Source organism: Pteronotus mesoamericanus, unplaced genomic scaffold (assembly GCF_021234165.1).
Source record: "Pteronotus mesoamericanus isolate MK-2021 breed Mesoamerican mustached bat unplaced genomic scaffold, CSHL_Meso_final scaffold_174, whole genome shotgun sequence".
In the NCBI taxonomy this organism is placed as follows: domain Eukaryota; kingdom Metazoa; phylum Chordata; class Mammalia; order Chiroptera; family Mormoopidae; genus Pteronotus; species Pteronotus mesoamericanus.
The window spans coordinates 44,761,513-44,780,470 of NW_026555309.1; the positions used below are offsets into that span (position 1 = coordinate 44,761,513).

General features: G+C 55.7%; 1 protein-coding gene across 6 annotated transcripts in view; it reads right to left on the reverse strand.

Annotated features, from left to right (window-relative positions):
- Positions 1-14,603: 14,603 nt before the first annotated feature.
- Positions 14,604-18,958, reverse strand: part of TRAPPC9 (trafficking protein particle complex subunit 9) — a 258,056-nt gene continuing 253,701 nt past the window's right edge. For 5 of the 6 annotated variants that reach the window (XM_054590526.1, XM_054590529.1, XM_054590528.1 and 2 more), the window contains 2 exons: positions 15,580-15,800; positions 14,604-15,015 (listed from right to left, as the gene is read on the reverse strand). In XM_054590526.1, coding sequence (XP_054446501.1) covers positions 14,848-15,015; positions 15,580-15,800 — 389 coding nt within the window. In that variant the 3' untranslated portion in view covers positions 14,604-14,847. The remainder of the gene's footprint in view (positions 15,016-15,579; positions 15,801-18,958) is intronic. The other variant, XM_054590527.1, reaches the window with a different exon arrangement.

Here is an 18,958-nt window from a genome sequence, read left to right on the forward strand (position 1 = left end):
CCACACCTGCGGAGTCCAGTCCAACCGCACGCGGCAAAGGCCCTCCTGCAAGACCCCTGTCCCCAGGCCAGCTGCCCCTCGGCTGTGAGGGCGAAAGGAAGACTTCTGCTAGGGCACGTCCCGAGGCCTTGCCTCTCCCCGACTCCCTTGTTTGAGGGACAAACCTGAGAGAAGACCGAACCCGAAAAGCAGTGAGACGGAGCTGAGCCCCCGCCATGGGGAGCAGGGAGAGGGACAAGGCAGCGGGCGAGCAGGGGGCCGTGACATGTGGGGGAAACCAAACCAAAATAAATCGGGGCAGACCTGCCTCAGACTGCAGCCGAAACGCCAGGCGAGGGTTCCAGAAATAGTAGGTTCGTACTGGAAGGAAAATTTCTAATGACAGTCTGTTTGTAGAAGTCACAGCTCAGCAACCTCCGCAGCCCTGGGCAGGGAGACTGCAAACTCCCCAGGGTCCCCTCCTCCCTGAGGAGGGAGAACAAGGAATTCTAGAAATGCCACTTGGGGCTGAGGAGGAAGGAGGGGAAGATAAAGCATCTCGTTGTGAGGAATAGCAGGTGTCGTGCTTCCGACCAGCAGCAGCGACGTCTGGGTCTGGTCGCTGGGGAGGGGTGGCCCGCAGGGATGGAAGGTGTCTTTGTGTCTGCTCGGTGCATGACCAAGTCCTACAGGCCGGGCACTTCGCAAGCCCAGAACTCGCTCCTCACGGCACTGGAGGCTGGAGGCCAAGGCCAAGGTTGCGCTCTGAGGTCGAGTCTCTGGGCTGCAGACACCCCTCACCTGCCGTGGGCTCATGTGACCTCTTCTCTGCGCACGTTCTGCAGGGGGGACACTAACCCTGTCAGACGAGGGCCCCACCCTCGTGACCTCGTTCAGCCTTGCTTCCTTCCTCATTCCTCCCTTGGAGGTGCGTCTCCCAGGGCGCCGCGCGAGGCACCGGGCTGCGGCATCTGCGCTTTGGGGTGGCACAACCAGCTGGTCCCTGCCAGGGGCGCACGCACAGGACCTCCACGTCAACAAAGGGAGGAAGAGAGGGAGCCGGGATGGGGCCAGGCCACCAGCACGGGGAAGAAACAATGACGTGAAGCCATTGACAGCAGAATGTTGTAGGAACTACCTTAAATACATGAGCGAATGTTTTAAGTGGGAAGAAGTGAACTCTCCCATTGAAAAAGGCAGACAGCGTCACATTGGGCTCAAAAGAAACAAGGCCATTATAAGCTGTTAATTAGAAATCAACTTGAAACAAAACATTTTAGATATTTAAAGTAAATTGCTGGGAAAGTATTTGCAAGGATGAAGCAAGTGGAAATAGAGTAGAACTGGCAGATATCAATCTCAGAAAAGGTTAAAGATGCTTACACGGGATAAACCAGAACATCACACAGTGGAGTGATACACAGTCATACGTTTGTATTTCAAAAAAAGACGAGGAGCTAAATATACACAAGTAAAGCAAAACCTATTCAGAAAAAGAACTTGATAAAAATAAAAGTATAGTGAGCGACAACTGCTTGTCTCTCTCAGAAGTGGACCAAAGTGCTGGAAATTAAGAAGCACTTAGAAATTAAGGAGCGACCCAGCGCGTTGTGTACCCGCTGATGGGATGGAGCCTGGGGTGAGCTGACCCGGTCGTCTGGAGCGACATTAGGGTCAATTAGGGAGACGCGAACACGGGCCGAGTTTTGGGGGATCTCAGAGCAGCACGGCCCCTTCTCGTGGGCAGCCACGGCACCGTGGTCACGTAGGAAGCAGCCTCCAGTATCGCAGAGAGAAACCAAGGGGCCCGGGGCAAAATGCCACGAGGCTGGCGATTCAAATACCTCAGTGAACAAACAAACGTGCCAACATGTCCACAGCCTCTGGATCCTGGCGAGGTACATGCAGACACCACATCTGGCTCCCTGCTTTTCTGTGCCTCTGAATCTTTAAAACAACAAAACGATAAAGCCAGAATTACATACAGCAGCCCATAAATGTGCATGTACATGTCATATGCAATGTTATATGTTCTCAAATAGCGACTATTTTGTATGTCCAAAGGCCGCCGATGAAGATCAGTATAAAACAGGCCGGCAGGAAAGCTTCACCACGTTCAGTAACTGGGCATGAAGTTTTTCCCAGACCCTCATGCTCTGGCCGTGTCCAATACAAATAGAAATAGAGAACAAAAAGGAAGCCCAAAACCCTTTAACTACTTGCAAATTTAAAACATTCCTACATGACTCTTGGATCACCGAGAAAATCAAAGGAGAAATTACACACTAGCTGGAAGAAGAGGAGAAAGACGCCGCCTCATATTAGACCATATGGGGCAGAGTTGGCTCCGCTCAGAAACACGCAGCCTGAGCGAGATGCCTTCATTAGAAACAGGGAGACTAAACATCACGTCAGCTTCCTCCTTGTCCCCGGGACTTGGGGAAAGAAGCAACGAAAGAGATAAGAGAAAATGCATGGAGATAAGAGGTGAAATTGATGAAATATAAAAATTTTGTAAACAGTGGAAAGAATGTAAATGCACAAGCTTGTTCTTTGAAATGGCTAATAAAATAGGGAAAAAACCCTCGTGAGTCCAATTACAGAGAATGAAGAGACAGAGTAAAATTAGACAAGATTGGGAATGAAGGAGGTAGACATACCAATATAACTACAGATACAGGGGAGATAAAAAATAATTATGAGAGAATATTATATGCAGCTCTGTGAAAACCTCAGGGAAATGGACAATTTCCTAGTAATAGTAAATTACCGAAATCAGTCCAAGAAAAAAATGGAAAATCTTAATAGACCAATTACCGCGCAAGAGATTAGAAGGTGATTGGAGATCTATCAGCAAACGGGTGCTGGCGTGAGACAGGCTCACAGCTGAGTTTATCTAATTACTGAAGAACTAATCATTTCAGTGCCATTTAAACTATTTGGGTCATAGAATAAGATAGAGGAGAAGCTCCCTTATTTATTCTGTGCATTTAGAATAACCTGAATACCAACAATATGAAATAAGGGGAACTATAGGCCAATGGCACTTACGAATATAAGTAAAAATAGCTAACGAAAATGCTAGCAAATAGATTTTAAAAAACAATACATTACCCTTCAGGTTTATTGCAGGGACGCGGGGTGTGGATGAGTATCCTCGGCCCTGGGGACATTTTGTGGGGCGCTGCCACCCCTCTTCTCGGAGCACACCCGAGTGTGACAGAGTCAGGGCAGGGGGCAGTGGTTGGGGGCACAAGTGAACAGGACTGGGCAGAACTGAGACGTTTGGGGAGCCTCAGCATCTGTTGGCCAGTGCCAAGGCTTTACATGGAAATCGTTCGGGGTTTGTTTCCAAAATAGCCTCTAAAAGGTAATACTGTCTCAGCAGCTTCTACATTCCATGAGGCCGACTGCTTTCCGCCCGAGGCCCACGGAGGGAGGGGCCGAAATGGTCCCCGGGTGTTCGGGCACCGGCGCTGCTTGCCGCAGCCACTCCGTGCGGAGTCGGTAGGGCTGGCACGGGCGCTTGGAGAGGTGCGGTGGCTTCTGAGAGCGTGCAGATGGCCGGAGCAGGGTCCGGACCTCAGCCCGGCTGCGACGGCCGCCGCGCCCCGGCTTTTGATGGCAGGCGCGGAAGCCGCAGGTGGAGTCCCCCGGTGGCTTTCTGGCTCGTGGAGGGGTTCCAGCCCGATTGCCCAAAGCCAGGCCCCACGGAACGGACACTGGGTTGGGTACGGGAGACCTATGTCAGCCCCGCAACCGACGTGCTGGCGACTCTGAAGTCCTCCGCTTCGGCGCGGAGGCCGCGTTCCGGGCCGGGCTCTGCAGAGCCGGCCGTGGCGCTGGCCGCGGTGCTGACGGTGCTCGCTCCACCGGCCGGGAGGGGCCGGCCTGGGAGGATGCCAGGGACATTCTGTGATTAATCAGCAGGTTTGAAATGGCAAACTCAATTCTAAGGGGGGACGAAGGGAGGAATTCTTATTGGTTTGCTGAACCAGTGCCAAAGGATCTTTCCTTTTTTACCAAACACCATGTCTTTGACAATTCACATCACCTGGGCCCGAATTCAAACATCTCAATTTTTGGAAAGAGGCAGAAAGTTCACTTTCCACTGCCCAGCATAGGAAACAGAACATTACCTAATTCCCAACCCCCACCCCCCGTTTGTCTCCTCCAAGTCCCATCCTCCTCCTTCACCCAGAGGGAATCAATGCTAAGTTTTGAGTCAAGTGCTGACTTCTTTGTCTCTGCAGTATTTAAAAAACAAAACAGCTTGTGTACACATCCTTAATAAACACACTGCTTTGCTTTGGGGACCCCGCATCACTAAAGCCACCCACGCTGTGCGTGCTCTCCTGCCGCCGGCTTTATCCCCTCCGGTCCCGATGGCATCCGTGCTAGTGCACAGTCACTGCTGCAGAATATTCTGTCCGGCTACACAGAGCGGCCACGGAGGAGTTACGCATTCCAGTCTTGTAGGGCACCTGGATTTATGTCCCAGTTTTCTATCATGAACAATTCTGCCATAAACATCCTGGCACGGGGCTCTCGTTGCACAAGCCACTGCGTGTTCATTGAGATGGGTACGCAGGAGTGGGATCGCTGGGTCGTAGCATATGGCCAGCTCAACTCAACGTGGGAGGGGCAGAGACTTGTGCTGTGCGCTGCGTCCAGTCCCCGCGCCCCGCGCTCTGTAGGAGACACGCCCCGTTTGCAGTCGGGTGGGGCCCTGTACGGATCCCCCCCGCTCCACGGATCGTGAGCAACAGTGACTTACATCATTTCTAGGTTGCATCGCCTCAGTACAACGGCAGACCCTCCTCATGTTTCTCCCAGCTTGTGGCTTGTCTTTCCACCTTCTTCACGGTATCTTTTGACGCACCAAAGTTCTTAGTTTTAGGAAATGCTATCATTTTTATGGCGTGTGTTTATTTGTGTGTGCCTCACTTAGGAAGTCCATTTCTGGCCCAAGATCGTTAAGGTCTCTATAGTGCCGTCTGTATGTTTTGTGGTCTGCCTTTCACATTCAGATCTGAACCTAGAATAGGTGTCTGCACATGGTGTGGTAGGGCCCCATGTCTCGCCTGCCCCGTGACTACTCACGTGCATCCCCAGCTCTACTGAAAGCCCGTCCTCTTCCTTCGGGCATGTGACAGCGGTGCTTCATATGTCACGTGCCCACCTATGCCTGGGTCACCCTGGGCTTCCCATTGGTCCATTCTTCTATTCCAGTGTCTACTTGCTTACCATTGTGATATGTCTTGACTTAGGCTTCAAGAGTATGTTGGCTATTATTGGGTCTTGGCATTTCTACATAAATCTTAGAATCAGCTTGCCAAGTTTCACCAGAAGAAATTAAGATTTTTATTACTACTGTTGCACTGAACCTATAAATCAATTTAGGGAAAATTTACATCTTTGGGACAGTCTCCCAACCATTTACTTAGGTCTTCTATAATGTCCTCCAATAAATTTTTATAACTTGTCCCATAATGGTCTTGTACATTAAGAATTTACTCGTGGGTCATGTATTAGTTTCCTATCACCAGTGTAACAAGTGACTACAAGCTGAGAGCTTACACAACACAAATGTATTACCCTACAGTTCTGGAAGCTGGGCATCAAAAATGAGTCTCTCTGGGCAAAAGTCAAGGTGTCAGCAGGGCTTTCTTCTTCATGGAGGCCATACAGTCTGCTTTCCTGCCTTTTCCAGCTTTGAGAGGTTGCAGCATCTCCAAGCTCATGGCCTCTTCCTTCGCCCTCCAAGCCTCCAAGCCTCCCAGCCAGCTGCATCAGGCTCAGTTCTCATGCTGCCCCCACTTTTGAGGACCCCTGTGAATCCTATGAGCCCACCTGGATAATCCTGGATTATCTCCCTATTTTTAAAGCCAGGTGACTAGCAACTTTAATTTTATCTGTACCTGTAATTACTCCATCATATAACATGCACAGGTGCTGAGAATTAGGACGTGGACGTCTCTGGGAGGCATCCGTCTGCCCACCACAGAATCTTTATATATAATTTTGTGGTTCTATAAATGGTAACTTTGCTGATTTTATTTTCTAGCCATGTGTTGCTGTGGTATAAAAACATTGTGGCTTTTTTTTTTTTGTATTGATTTTGTATCCGACAACGTTGCTAAGCACTGATTAATTCTAATGAGCCTGAAGATTCTTTAGAACTTTTTATGTAAGATGACGTAACATACACATAGTGGCTTTTTGTCTCGCTTTCTAGCCCATGTGCCTTTTCTCTGTCTTTCCTTTGCTTTTCTGTGCTGGCACAGACCACTTACACAATGTGGAATAAAACTTCCTGGCCTTAGAGCACTTACAACATTTGAGCCTTAAGAAGAAGGTCTGACGTGTATTTTTTAAAATAGATATCCCTTTATCAGGCAAAGGAAATTCTTCTACACCTAGATTTCTAGGAGTGTTTTGGGGAGGGAGGGTGAAAATCATGAAAGGATCTTGACTTTTATCGAAGACTTTTCCACATCTATGAGGATGATCATATGATTGTTCTTTAACTCGCTAATGTGGTTGGGTTCTTTACCACCCTTTCTGATGTAAAACCAACCTCACATGTTCTTTGCACAGTTTGGTCGTGATATACTGCTTTTTTCCCATACCACCAAATCTGTTTGCTAACATTTAGATTCAAATTTTTGCAACTACATTAATGCATGATTTAGCCTGAAATCTTTTCTTATGCTGTCTTTGTAAGATTTGATATCAAGGTCACACTAGCCAGGTAAAAAAATAAGTGTTTTTCCTCCTTCCTCACATTCAGAAATATTGTGTGTCTGATTGGAATTGTTTTGTTTCTTGATTAGAGTTTACTGGTAAAAACCATCTGGGCCTAGAATTTTCTTCTCAAAAAGATTTTTAACTACTGACTTGATTTCTTTAATGACATCAGCATTATTCCATTTTTCTATTTATAATAATAAGTTTTAAAGTTTGTTTTCTAGAAAATTGTACTTTATATTTTCAAGTTTATTGGTATAAAATTCTTCATAATTTCCTCTTATAATACTCTCTTATTATTGTCTGTGGTATCTGATGTCTCCTCTTTATTTGTCATGTGGATATTTTTGTCTTTTCTATGTTATTAATCTAGTCAGAGGTTTCTCAATTTTATTAGCCTTTTCAAAAAACAACCTTTAGCTTTTGGTTATTGTGAGTTTTTCTTAGTTTATTAATTCATGATCTTATCTCCATTACATTCTTCTATTTTCAATGACCTCTCCTGCCATCTTTTTGAGCACCTGGGGATGATGCTCAGTTCATTACCTTTCACACTTTCCTCTTTTGAATATAAGCACTTAAGTTTATAAAATATCCCTCTAAATACTGATTAATCTGCATCATAAAAGTTTTGATTTATACTTTTGTTATTGTTCAATTCCAATATTTCCTACTTTACATGGCCCTTTCCTCTTTCAACTCCTAAGTATCTACAACTGTTCCCTAATTTCCAAATACATGGAACTTTTCTAAGTATCTTTTTGTGACTGATTTCTAACTCAAGCATATTGGGTTCAGAGAATATATCTGTAAGATAACAGTCCTTCTACTACATGTTGACGCATGGGCCACAAAGCAAATCTCAACATATGGGCTTGATAAAAAATTTTCTACAGCTGTTGTGTATTCTATATAAGTCCACTAGATTAAGTTTATTGATTACAATTTTCAAAGCTTCTATAATAGTTTTTGTCTGTGAGATCTTTCAGATCCTGAGAAGGGTTTGTCCATTTCTCCTTGTAGTTCTATCATATTTTGCTTTATGTATTTGAGGCTATATTATTGGTTGCATACATATTTGGAGTTATTATAGCTTCCTGGTGAGTCATTGCTTTTATCACCATGATGTTATTGCCGTTATTTCTAGAAATAATGTACTTTTTGTGTTAGACTTTCTTTTCATTAGGATTTTCATTAGAATGATGCATCTTGCCATTTTATCTCAACCTTCTATATCCTTACATTTTAATGTCTCTTGCAAATATCATACACCTGACTTTGTGGTTGTTGTCTAGTCTTTTATCTGGAATATTTACTATTTTAATTTATTTTAAGTACTGATATAATTTATTTCTACAACTTATTCGACCACTTCTAGCTGTTACTTAACCACTCTGGGCCTCATTTTTCTCAACTACAATATAAAGATAATAATATTATTATGGTGTGGTTTTATTTGTTCTGCCATTTCCATTTATTTCTTTGGTCTATTTTTCTTTCTCTTTTTGGTCTTCATTTGGACTGAATACTTAGTTTTCCTTATTTAATTTTTTGGAGCACCTAGTTTAGAATTTGTGCTTGCAATGTCTCATTTTCTTAATGGTTACCCCAGAGATGGAAATTTCCATAATTACAGCGTGAAATCTTAAGTCTAAGTTAATCAATATCTTTATCCTCCTCCTGAGCCTTTGAAATTAAAATGGAAGCAGCTCAGAACTCACTGACCCCAGTCATGCCCCCACTAACATTTATGTGTTATTTTGCTGTACACACTAAGTCTGTTACGTTTAATTCTGTAATTCATGACAGGAAATGTTTGTTTAGATTTACCCACATTATTTGTTGTTCCTTCTTCCCCGCATCTCTGACTTGCCAGTATCAATTTCCTTCTGCCTGGAGTTTATTCTCTAGAATTTCCTTTAATGAGACTTTGGTGGTGGAAACCCTTTTTGTTTATATAAAAATGCTATTTCACCTACTAAAAAGCACTTATGCCACTCAGCACATCCTCAGATACTATCCTACTGACTTCTGGACTTTGCTGTGGCAGATGAGACGTCAGCTATCAATCAAATCACTTCTTTGAAGGTAATTTGTCTTGTCTTTCTAGTTCTTTTTAAATCACCCCTTCGTATCTGGTGTTTGAAATTGCAGTGCGATCTGTCCGTCGTGTATTTTAAGTGTTATGCTACTTGGAATTGGTTGGGCTTCTGAACTACGTGGGTTTGTGCCTTGATCATTTCTGAGAAGTGCTCAGTCATTCTCTCTTCCAATCCCGCCTCTTCTCCCTTCTCTGTCCTCTCCTCCAGGAACTGATTAGACGTGAGGGCCTCTCACTGTTCCCCTGTGCTTTTTTTTTTTTTTTTAGTGTCTTTCATATTTTCTGGTCTTTCTGAGCTACATTTTTTTTTATAACATTGTCAGCTCTGCCTTCCATTCACCCATTCTCGCTTGAGCTGGGTTTAACCTGCTCTTCAACCTATTCATTAAGTATTTAATTTCAATTCTGTTTTGCAGTTATAGGAGTTCCATTTGATTATTTTGTGATGTTCTAAATCCTTACCCATTTTAATCTTTTCATTTTTTGTGACATATTAAGCACACATATTTTACAGTCTGTTTGATAAAGCCAATACCAGATTCTTTTTCAAGCCCGAATGTGCTGTTTCTGTTCGTTCCGGCTCTCACACATGACGCGTGGTTTCCGGTGTGTTTGATGACTTTCTTTTAAAATTCTGAATTATTCATTTTCCTTGTAGGATCCCTTGGGGATCTGGGATGAAAGCGGCTTCCTCCGGAAAGGATGCGCTTCTGTAAGATGCCTGCCGTGGGGTGGTTGGGGCACTATGAGCCTGGGACCAGGTTCGAGTTAGTGAAGGACTCGAGGTTTTGGGGGCCATGGGAGTGTGACCTGGGGCTGCAGAGTCACAGCAGGGCCGACGTGGGCTGCAGTCAAAGCGCTGAAACAAGACAATTTCATTCCCGCTCTGAGTAGAGGCCGGGGTGTTTTCAGATCGCCCTTTACTCAAGGGAATCCTTTGGGCTCCCAAGTTAATGGGGTGCCGCCTCTCCTCAGCATTCCCACAAGGTGGGCCCTGGGGCTGGCCCCCTCTTCTTTCCAGTTCTGTGAGAGTGGGCGCCGATGCCCCCAACGTGGGCAAAGCCTTGTGGAGGGCAAGCTGGCCTCCGCGTGCCTCCAGCCTCTGGTGTCCGCCCACTTGTGCTGTCCGGCCAGCCCGTGGGTGCACTCACAATGCATTTTTACTGTAATTACCATCATTGTGAGTTTGCTTTGATAGGAGGCTTAGTCTGCACCCAGGCCTTCACGTTGACACCTTCTCTGGATCTTTATTATTTGTCCTGATCCCTGAAGACGTGTTTCAGAGGCCTAGGACCCTGGTGACCCCAAGCACGTCCGCCTCTTCTCTGCTCACCGGCGCCAGGCCGGCTTGGAGACATGGGGAGGGCAGCGGCTTCGGAGCCGGGCTGCTCAGGGGCCCCGTCTGGTGGCTGCGCCTTTTGGAACCGTCCCCGAGCCCAGCCTGGCTTGGACGCGCAGAGCTCATCTTCGACGGGCAGCCCCTCCCATCAGAGCCACTGTGCAAGAGGACCTGCCTCACGTTATTCCACGTCACCTGGCCCGTTAACCTGCGCAGGTCTAATGGGAAACGGGTGCGTACAGCAAGCTTCCCGGGGGAGGGACAGTTCCAGGCATGTGGCCGGGAGAACGGCAAGGCCTGGGGAGGGGAGGGGAGGAGAGGGAGCGGTGTTACTGTGAACCTGCTGTCGTCCATGGGAACACTGAGATCAAGTCACAGCACTAATGTAAAAGTGCCCGGGAGGTAAGTATTTTTAGCCCCGTCTGTCCCCATGAACAACAGAAGCCTTCCTACATGTGACTTGTCTGGGTCACAGGGCTGGCGAGTGGCGAGGCTGCGGTTCAGCTGCGCAGACAGCTTCCTGGATCCTCGCTCTGCTGCGCGGACTTTGGGTGACAGAGCGTGACGGCTGGGTGACTGGGGGCCACTGCAGGCCTGTCCTGCTCAAGCAGAAGGAATGTCAGGAGGGCAAAGCCACCGGGCTCAGCTGGGGAAGTGAAAAGAACACAGGCTATTTCTGGCTTCGCCTCCACAGGCCCCCGGAGAGGGGTGGGGGCGGGCAGGATGCACCAGCTGGACCGCGGAGCCCAGGGGGCTCCTGGGTCCGGCCGGCCTGGGGGAGGTGTGTTGGAAGTGCACCCGCCCCCAATGAAGTGCAGGAGGTGCCAGAGCCAGGCCTGGCGGTGAGGAGCTGGAGGTGTGGCGGGGTCCGCGGGCCCCGGGGAACCAGTAATGCAGGGTGCTGCTCACTGCATTTGCATGGCTGCATCGCAGTTCAGAGGGGGAGCCACGCTAGTGGGCGGTGGCCAAGGCAGGGGGCCCAGGAGCAGGTGTCTCGGCAAAGGGCCCACCTGCCTCGGAGTTCCTGCCGGGACTGCACAGAGCACTGTGGGGCCAGAAGGCCCTTGAAAGCGAACCATCTCCCCTGCTCCCACAGCGGTGGACGTGGAGGCTGCGTGGGGCAGGTCCCACTTTACAGAGTAGGGCGCCGAGGCCCCGGAAGGCGCAGTGAGGTCGCCCGGGTCCGTGTCTCATGCATAGGTGGCAGGCCAGGACCGAGCCAGTGAATGGCTACGCCCTGTGTTCACTTGGCAAGTGTTCGCTGGGCTCCCGGACCGGCCTGCAGTCCCAGACCCTTTGGATACAACCCTCAGCAAGCCCTCTCGGGAGGCGCTTCTCTCTCCATTTACAGGCAATCGAGGCTCAGAGAGGTCACATGGCCAGCCCGTGGTCACACAGCCCAGCAAAGTTCAAAGACCCACGCTCCGCACAGTCTGCAGGGCCCACTCCTGGGGAGCACCCACGCTGAGGGCGGCTCTCGGCCGGTCCCGCCCAGCGCCCTCGCCTGCCGGCCTCTTTCCCAGGTGCTCACGCTGCAGCCAAGCACACACGGCACGTGAGCACACAGACAGATCATTCTGGGGAGGACCGGCCAGGGGAGGCCCCGCAGGCAGCACTGAGGCGCGCCGCTGAACACGAGGAGCCCGTGCGGCCTGTGGGCGGAGCTGCGAGTCGAGGCCCGGAGGAGGGCACCGGCTTGCTGACAGGAGAAGACGAGGCCGGAGCGGCTGGAGCGCGCGGGTCCCTGTGGCCTGGGTGCCAGGACAGGAGGTGGCAGGTGGGCAGCAGCCTGTGCCCTCTCGGGGCCCTGGACCAGCGCCACCTGCCGCAGCGATCGGCCACAGGCATCTCCCCTTGGGGACGCCCCGGGCCTCCAGGCCAGGGCAGATGCCTTTCCTCCTACCCTAACACCCTTCCTCCAGGTTCTCCCCTGGGGGGTCCCGGGAAGGCCTGCTCCCCCGCCACGCCCTCTGGGGAGCTCCTGGGGCCCCAAACAGAGCCAGGCCCCTCCTCTGTGCCCCCACAAGGCCATCACCCCGTCACTGGCCCCGCCCCAGCCCAGCACGGGCCCAAGAACTGCTGGGGGGCCACCTGTGTCCTCAGGGCTCGTGAGCCCACTGTCCCGCCTCGGGGCCCTCGCTCAGCCTCCCGCACTCCTGGAGGTCCCTCCCCATCCTCGCACCACCCAGCCCCCACGCCCACGCCGCCTCCTCCAGGAAGACCTTGCTGAGCCCCATCGTTCCTGGCTGGCAGGGCTGCAGCGGGCCACCCACTTGCACCGCAGCATTCGGTCCAGCCCGGTCACAACCGACAGGCTCCTTCCTCAGGCTGGGCTGTAGGGCGAGCAGGTCCCTGGCTTGTTCTCCGCTACTCTGTTTGCCAGCCCTGGCACCACCAGAGCCCCAGCACGGTGGCCGGGGGATGGTGGAGGCCCCTTCTGAAGGCGTCTCTGGATGAGAGCCAGTGACGAGCAGGCTTTCATGGGCTGCAGCCCCCAGGGCGACTCAGCTGTAACAGGCGTGCTGACTGGGCACGGCACACGAGACCTCCCACCGCAAGTCCAGGGCCGCCTGGGGACACGCAGGTGCCTTTCCTGGGTCCCCACTCTGCCGCCTGCTGGTTCCCTGGGGAGCCTTGCGCCATGGACAGCCGACAACGCGCGCTGGGCACTGAGGGGCAAGTGGGGCAGCAGGGCAGCCGCCCCCCCGACGCCAGCCGGGCGTCCCACAGCTCAGCACGGCCCTCGTGCTGACCGCCCCACGTCGGCGCAGGCCCCGCCGGCCGAGGCTCAGCCCCGCCAGGCCACCTGCCCCTCGGGCGCCCACCCGCATCCAGGCCACCCACGCCCCTGACCAGCCAGCTCGACGTCAGGGCGCCCGCGGCCGCTGCCCAGGCCTGTGGCCGCAGCGCAGAGCTCAGCAGCACTGTACTTACGTTTCCCCGTTGGCCACCGGGCGCTGACGACGGGCACACTGACAGCGACGGGGAGGAGCTCGGCGGGGGCCAGGCGGCCGGGCGCAGCAGCCTCTGTCCCCGTGGGGGCAGGGCCTCACCGCAGGCACGGGCCCACTCACCGGCCTGGAAGCCCTGTGCGGCCCGTGGCCGGGCGCTTGTGGGAAGTTCCCCATGTGGGTCGGCCTCACCTCGGTCCACGGGGGATGGGGTGGGGCCGAATGTCCCCAGCTTCCACTCATGCCGCATGTGTCTGGTGGCCATTCCCCACCTGACCCACCCGGGGCCACCTCCTTACAACAAAAGACGCTCCTGTGGGCAGGAAACTCCAAGGGATGTAGGAGCTCCATGGCAGGGACACACACGCGCTTCTCACTGCCTCAGCGAATGCCCTGGGCAAGCGCCCTCCCCACGCCCACGCCCCCGCCCCTGGGGTTCCCTGGGGCTTCGCTGTCCCGGGGCCCCCAGCTGGTGTGCGCGCGACCGACATGCAGGAAGGACTCTGTGGCAGGACACGCGGGCCAGCGCGCGCACCCCTGGGCTGAGGGGCCTCCCTCTCCCCCGGGGATGCCTGGGGATTTCAGAGCCAGGGTCACTGTGACGGCTGCCCGTCACGGCTCCCTCACTGCCCCAGGGCCCCCACCTCCCAGACCGGCGGCCTGTGCCCAGAGCCCCGCTGCAGGGCTCCCGTAGGACCCTCGGACGGAGACCCTTCCAGGGCCAGCCTGCGCCAGGACACCGGGTGTGGCCAAGACCCCGTGCCTTCCTCCCGCGCGCGCGAAAAGGAAGGGTGGCCTGCCAGGACAGGCTCTGGGAGAGGTGCGGCCTGCGGAGGTGGAGGCAGAGGAAGCGGCCACCACAGGCCGGGCGGCAGCTCCGTGCAGTTGGAATAAGGCCCCTTCTCTGCGCAGCACGGCCCTGCGCCAGGCTGGGCTGGACCCTTGCCCTCGCCTGCCCTCCCAGTGGGTGCCTCGGGGCAGCAGGCCACCTGCGAAACCACAGGGAGCCTCGCCTATGAGGCGGGGCCCGGCCTGCAGAGCCTGGCCGCTGTCACGAGGGTGAAGAGGACGTCAGAGGCTGAGCTGCCCAGGGCCGCCGAGGGGCCGGGGCCCAGGGAGCACACGCACGGGCACAGGGCTGTGCGGCCCCAGGGCAGATGAACACAGGCCTGGCCCCACTGGCCACCAGCGGAGCATGTCGAGCGGGTTCCCATCCGGAGCCCTGTGGGCTGGGCCCCTCTCCTGAGTGGGGGGCGGTCCCTGAGCCCAGGCGAGCGGGAGAATGGAGGCAGGCAACCAGCAGGGAGCCAGGGCAGGCCCTTTATTGGAGACCTTGTCAGGGACACACAGCCAGCCAGGGTCTGGGACGGCCCGTGGTTGTCAAGCACAGCGCGGCCTCTCCTGCCTGAGAGGCTGCAGGGCCCCGAGGCCGCCTGGCCGGGCTGCCATCCCATCCCAGGGTCCTAGCAACCCGGGGCCAGCGGGGTGGGTGCCACCCCTGGGGTCTGGTCAGCACCCGCCCTGGCGTCAGGCCCCGGGGGCAGTGTGGGCTGCGGTGAGGCTGCTGCACCGGGGCGATGTGCACGGCCGGGGAAGGATGCTGCCGGAAAAAGGGGTACACAGCGTGGGGGCCGGGGCTGGGGGCGGACAGGAGCTACAGTGAAGGCTCGCCCCCACCGGGGTGACAGGCCAGCCCCCGCCCCCGTGGGCCCAGTCCCGTGGGCGGCTCAGGCCCGCCCCTCCAGGGCGCGCACGTGCACACTGGGCAGGCAGAACCAGGAGGGCGGCAGCTCCTTGCTCGTGCTGTCCTCGTGGAAGCGGATGTGGAGGAAGAAGTCGCCCGTGTAGAGGAAGAGGAGGGCCCCGAGGCAGGCCGACTGGCTGGAGGGCTGCGCCTGCGGGGCAGGGGGAAGGGGCGTCAGCCAGAGCCGTGGGGCCCCAAGGCCGTGGGAGGCCCGGGACCTGCGCGGACTTGCGGCTGCAGGGGCGGGGCGGGGCGGGGCGGGCGCTCAGGCCTGGCTAGCTGTGCCGCCCCCGCAGCTCGCGGCCCCTCTGAGCCCCGGCTTCTGTCTGTGGGAGTCGCTCGCAGCACTTCCCTCCCCGGGCTGTTCGGGGTTCAGGTGGTGTGGGGGTGGCTGGGGGGAAGGTGCCCTTCCACGGTGGGCGGGGCCTGAGGGCCGTGCCCTGTGGCTGGGAGGTGGGGGCCAGGGCGGGCTCTGTGACTCCATCAGTCCCTCTGGGCCCTGCGGTGGCCACTCAGCAGGGAGGTGGCACCGGCAGGGAGGTGGCACCGGCAGGGGCTCAGCTGTCCTGGGCCCTCCACTCGCCATGCCTCCTGAACACTCTTCGCGGCTGCTCTGGCCACCCCGGTGTCCCTCCCAGGATCGGGATGCAGAGGAGGAGCTGCCCCAGGGTCAGCGCAGAGAGCTGGGGACAGGGGACCCCAGGCTGCCACGCACCGCGTCCAGGTAGAAGGTGCTGGAGCCCACGAAGGAGACGGCGCTGCGCAGGTCGTAGTTGTGTACGCCGTTCTGGTGGTCCTGGTAGGGGACTACGGTGAGCGCGAAGGGCCCCACGCTGCGCGGGCTGCGGTTGGTCAGCCGCACCTCCAGGCGTATGGGGTCACCGACCCGGCAGGCTGCCGCCTCGCAGTCACACGGCTGTCCATCCACCAGCACATCTGCAAAGCACACGGGACACGAGGCGGTCAGGGGACTGCGCGGGCGGCCTCCCCGACGCGTCCATCTGTCCGTTCATTCGTGTGTTCATTCCTTCGGCCCTTCATCCACCATGGCTGCCGCCCCCTCTGTGCCAGGCCGGGTGCTGGGGACAGACGTGTGGCCCAGCCCCTGCTCTCCTGACGTGCGGGCTGGCTGGGACAGGTGCCACAGGGGAGGGCGAGAGGGCCTGGGGCTGGTGGGGGCCCTCCCGCCTGGAAGGCCTGGGCTCGGCCGCAGTCCCCCAGGATGACGAGTGGATGGACACCCGGCTGGGCCCCCGTCACACACACTGCTAGTGGCAGTGGCAGTGGGGGCGGGGTGTATCTGCAGGTGAGACCCCACCCCTTTCCCCTCCAAAACCACTTTTCCAGGAAAGACCTTTAAGGTCAAGTCTTTCCCCGTATCTTCAAAATCGTAAGCTTTTAGAGCACATTGTAAGTTCTTTGGAAAGCTTACAAAAGTGAAAAGTTTTTTAAAAATCCCACATAACCCCAGCCCCGCCCCCACAGCCACCGCCGTGACTGTCCCCTTGGATCTCACCGCCCTCAACTGTGGACATGGCCATGGTGGTCGAGGTGCGGGTCCCAGCTCTGCCCTCGGAGACCAGGAACCTGAGCGTGTCCCACATGCTGATCACGTTGTGAGACATTTACAAAGGCCACACGAGGTCCCAGTACAGACACAAGCCGTAACCTCACACAGCCACGCCTGGGCAGTGTGTGTGCTTGGACGGCCCCTCCCACGGTAAAAGGGACTTCGCGGGTCTGAGGGGAGACAATGGGACCGGCACAAGGACAGAGGTTCTAACGGGGAGAGTGGGCGAGGGCGCGGCTGAAGGCCACGCAGCCGTGGAACAGGTAGAGGCGGGAGGAGGGCCTGCTCTGAAGGGGGCGGGCAGGGCAGGGCAAGGCGCGCAGCCCTCTGCAGCTGAGCGCGCGGAACGGGGCCTCCCGCATCCGGGAGGACCGTGGCCTGGACACCCAGACCCCTGGCTTCCGGATGGAAGACCCCGGGGCTCCCTCCCATGCCCGTTGTTTTCCCGAGCCTCAGAAGGCCTCAAGGGGAGTGGCCGCATTTACCTGCCTGTTTAACTATTGACCACCTATGTCTCCTCCCCGGGAAGCCTCAGGCCAGGCGGACTCTCGTTCTAGGCTGCGCTTGTTGGAGGGGAACAGATGAAGGAGTGAATGAACAAATGAACGATTGAGTGAGTGTGTTAGCATGTGAGTGAGTGTTAGTGAGTTTGAGTGTGTGAGTGTGTGAGGAGTGGGCGGGGGAGCGGGCGGGCAGGCTCTGGGGCCTGCGCCCACCTCCTTTGGGCCCGTGGCCCTGCCTGTGGCAGGAGGTGTAGGCCACTAGGGCTAACCTACCACTTCCCGGCTCTGGGTCCCACAAACGTGCAAGCCTCCGTGGAGGAGACTGTTCACACAGGAGAATCTCATGCAAAAAATCTCCCAGGAGCAGATTAGTCTCTCCCCGAAATCCTTAAGTTGGGCCCTGGTCCACCTTCTGCCCCCAGCTCCCAGCCCCCATTCTCCTTCACTTTTGACACGGGCCGGCGACACGGACTCCACTCTGTCCGGCCCAGAACGCCTCCTGCGGTGGCGGTGCCACCGCTGGAAGGAGCGGGGGGGCCGGGTCCCAGGAGAAAGGGAGCCCTGGGGCCGGCCTGCCTTGAGGCCAAGGGCAGCCACAGCTGGGAGAAGGCTGGCAGAGAGGCTGGCGGGGGAAGGCGGGGGGTGGAGAAGCCCTTCCTCCCAGTGGGGCTCCCGGAGGGCACGGGAAGGGGCTGCGCCTGACACTGCCGGAGCCCACGAGCAGAGGCTGCTTCCTCCCAGGCGCAGTCCTCAGCGTCTGCCTCTGGTGTCGCACGCAGAGGTCCTCACCATAGGAGGAGCCCCGAGAAGGCGGGGAGCAAGCCCAGTGGACAGGCTGTCCTGACTCGGGACTCCCAGGCCCCTCCCCGCCGCACGCTCAGGCACGCTTCCCGCGCTCCTGGAGCACTGGCTGGCACTGTGGCCGCCCCGGCACAGGAGAGGGGTGGTGTCGGGGAGGCGTGAAGCCAGGGCGAGACCCCCCTCGCGGGTTCCCTGAGCGGTTGAAGGAAACCTCTGAGGTGCCAGCAGGCCCCGAGGCCCGCGCAGACCGCTTTTCCGAGACAAAGAGGAACGGGCTGTGGGTTCCTCGCGCGGCTGACCTGACAGTCTGTTCACCTGCTCCTTAGCGCCCAGCACCCAAGGCTGGGCGGGGGAGGTGCTCTCCCCAGAGTTCCAGCCCCGTGGAGACGCCCGCCCGCCTGCCCTTTCCCAGCCTTCGGTGGCGACAAGAAGCGGGACGGCTAAGCAGACTTTAGGTGCAAAGGTCTCACTTTAGATTAAAAAAATGTTAAAGCCTAGGAACAACACAGAGGGGATGCCTGAGGTGAGCAGCGAGGCGAGCTCGGCTCACGTTCCCGCAGGTGCACACGTCTCCCAGCCATGTTCGTCCCGGGCAGGGAGCCTGAACTTCACAGCCAAATGTGATTCCAGCCAGGCTGGGCCCGGGAGCTCACCTAGCAGCTCAGTCACGCCTTAGGTGAAGCCAGAGAAGTTCAAGTGGAGGAGAGACAGCAGGGGTCACCGCGGGAAGCGGCACCGGCGGATCTGGTGCGGAGCGCCGCGATTTCCGACGGCCCAGCCCAGGGCCGCGAGCTGCTTCCAATGCCAAGGCAGAGAGCTGCTCGCAGCTCGGCCAACACAGCTTCTTCTCTTTACCGGTGAGAGTCAGTCACCAAGCGTTTCTTCTTGGCTGTGAGGCAGCTCAGGGCGGAAAGCACCTCACTCTCGAGTCCCCAGCAGCCACACTTTGGTCCCCCACCCCCAACACGCACGCAAGCACACACACAGGGGCTCCTACATGCCCAAGCCCACAGGTCTTGACCACTGACGCCAATAGGGCTTCCCTGAGGTCAGGTGCTTCCCATTTTATTGGGCTCCTTTGCTGTGTGCTGAGAGAGTCTAAACAGGTCGTCAGAAGCGGGGCAGTGTCCGGGAGATGGGGTGATGGTGTTCCGAGCGAGGGGGGCCTTAAGGCAAAGAGGCGGCGCGCAGCCTGGGGGTGGCCCCTCCCCGTCTCCCTC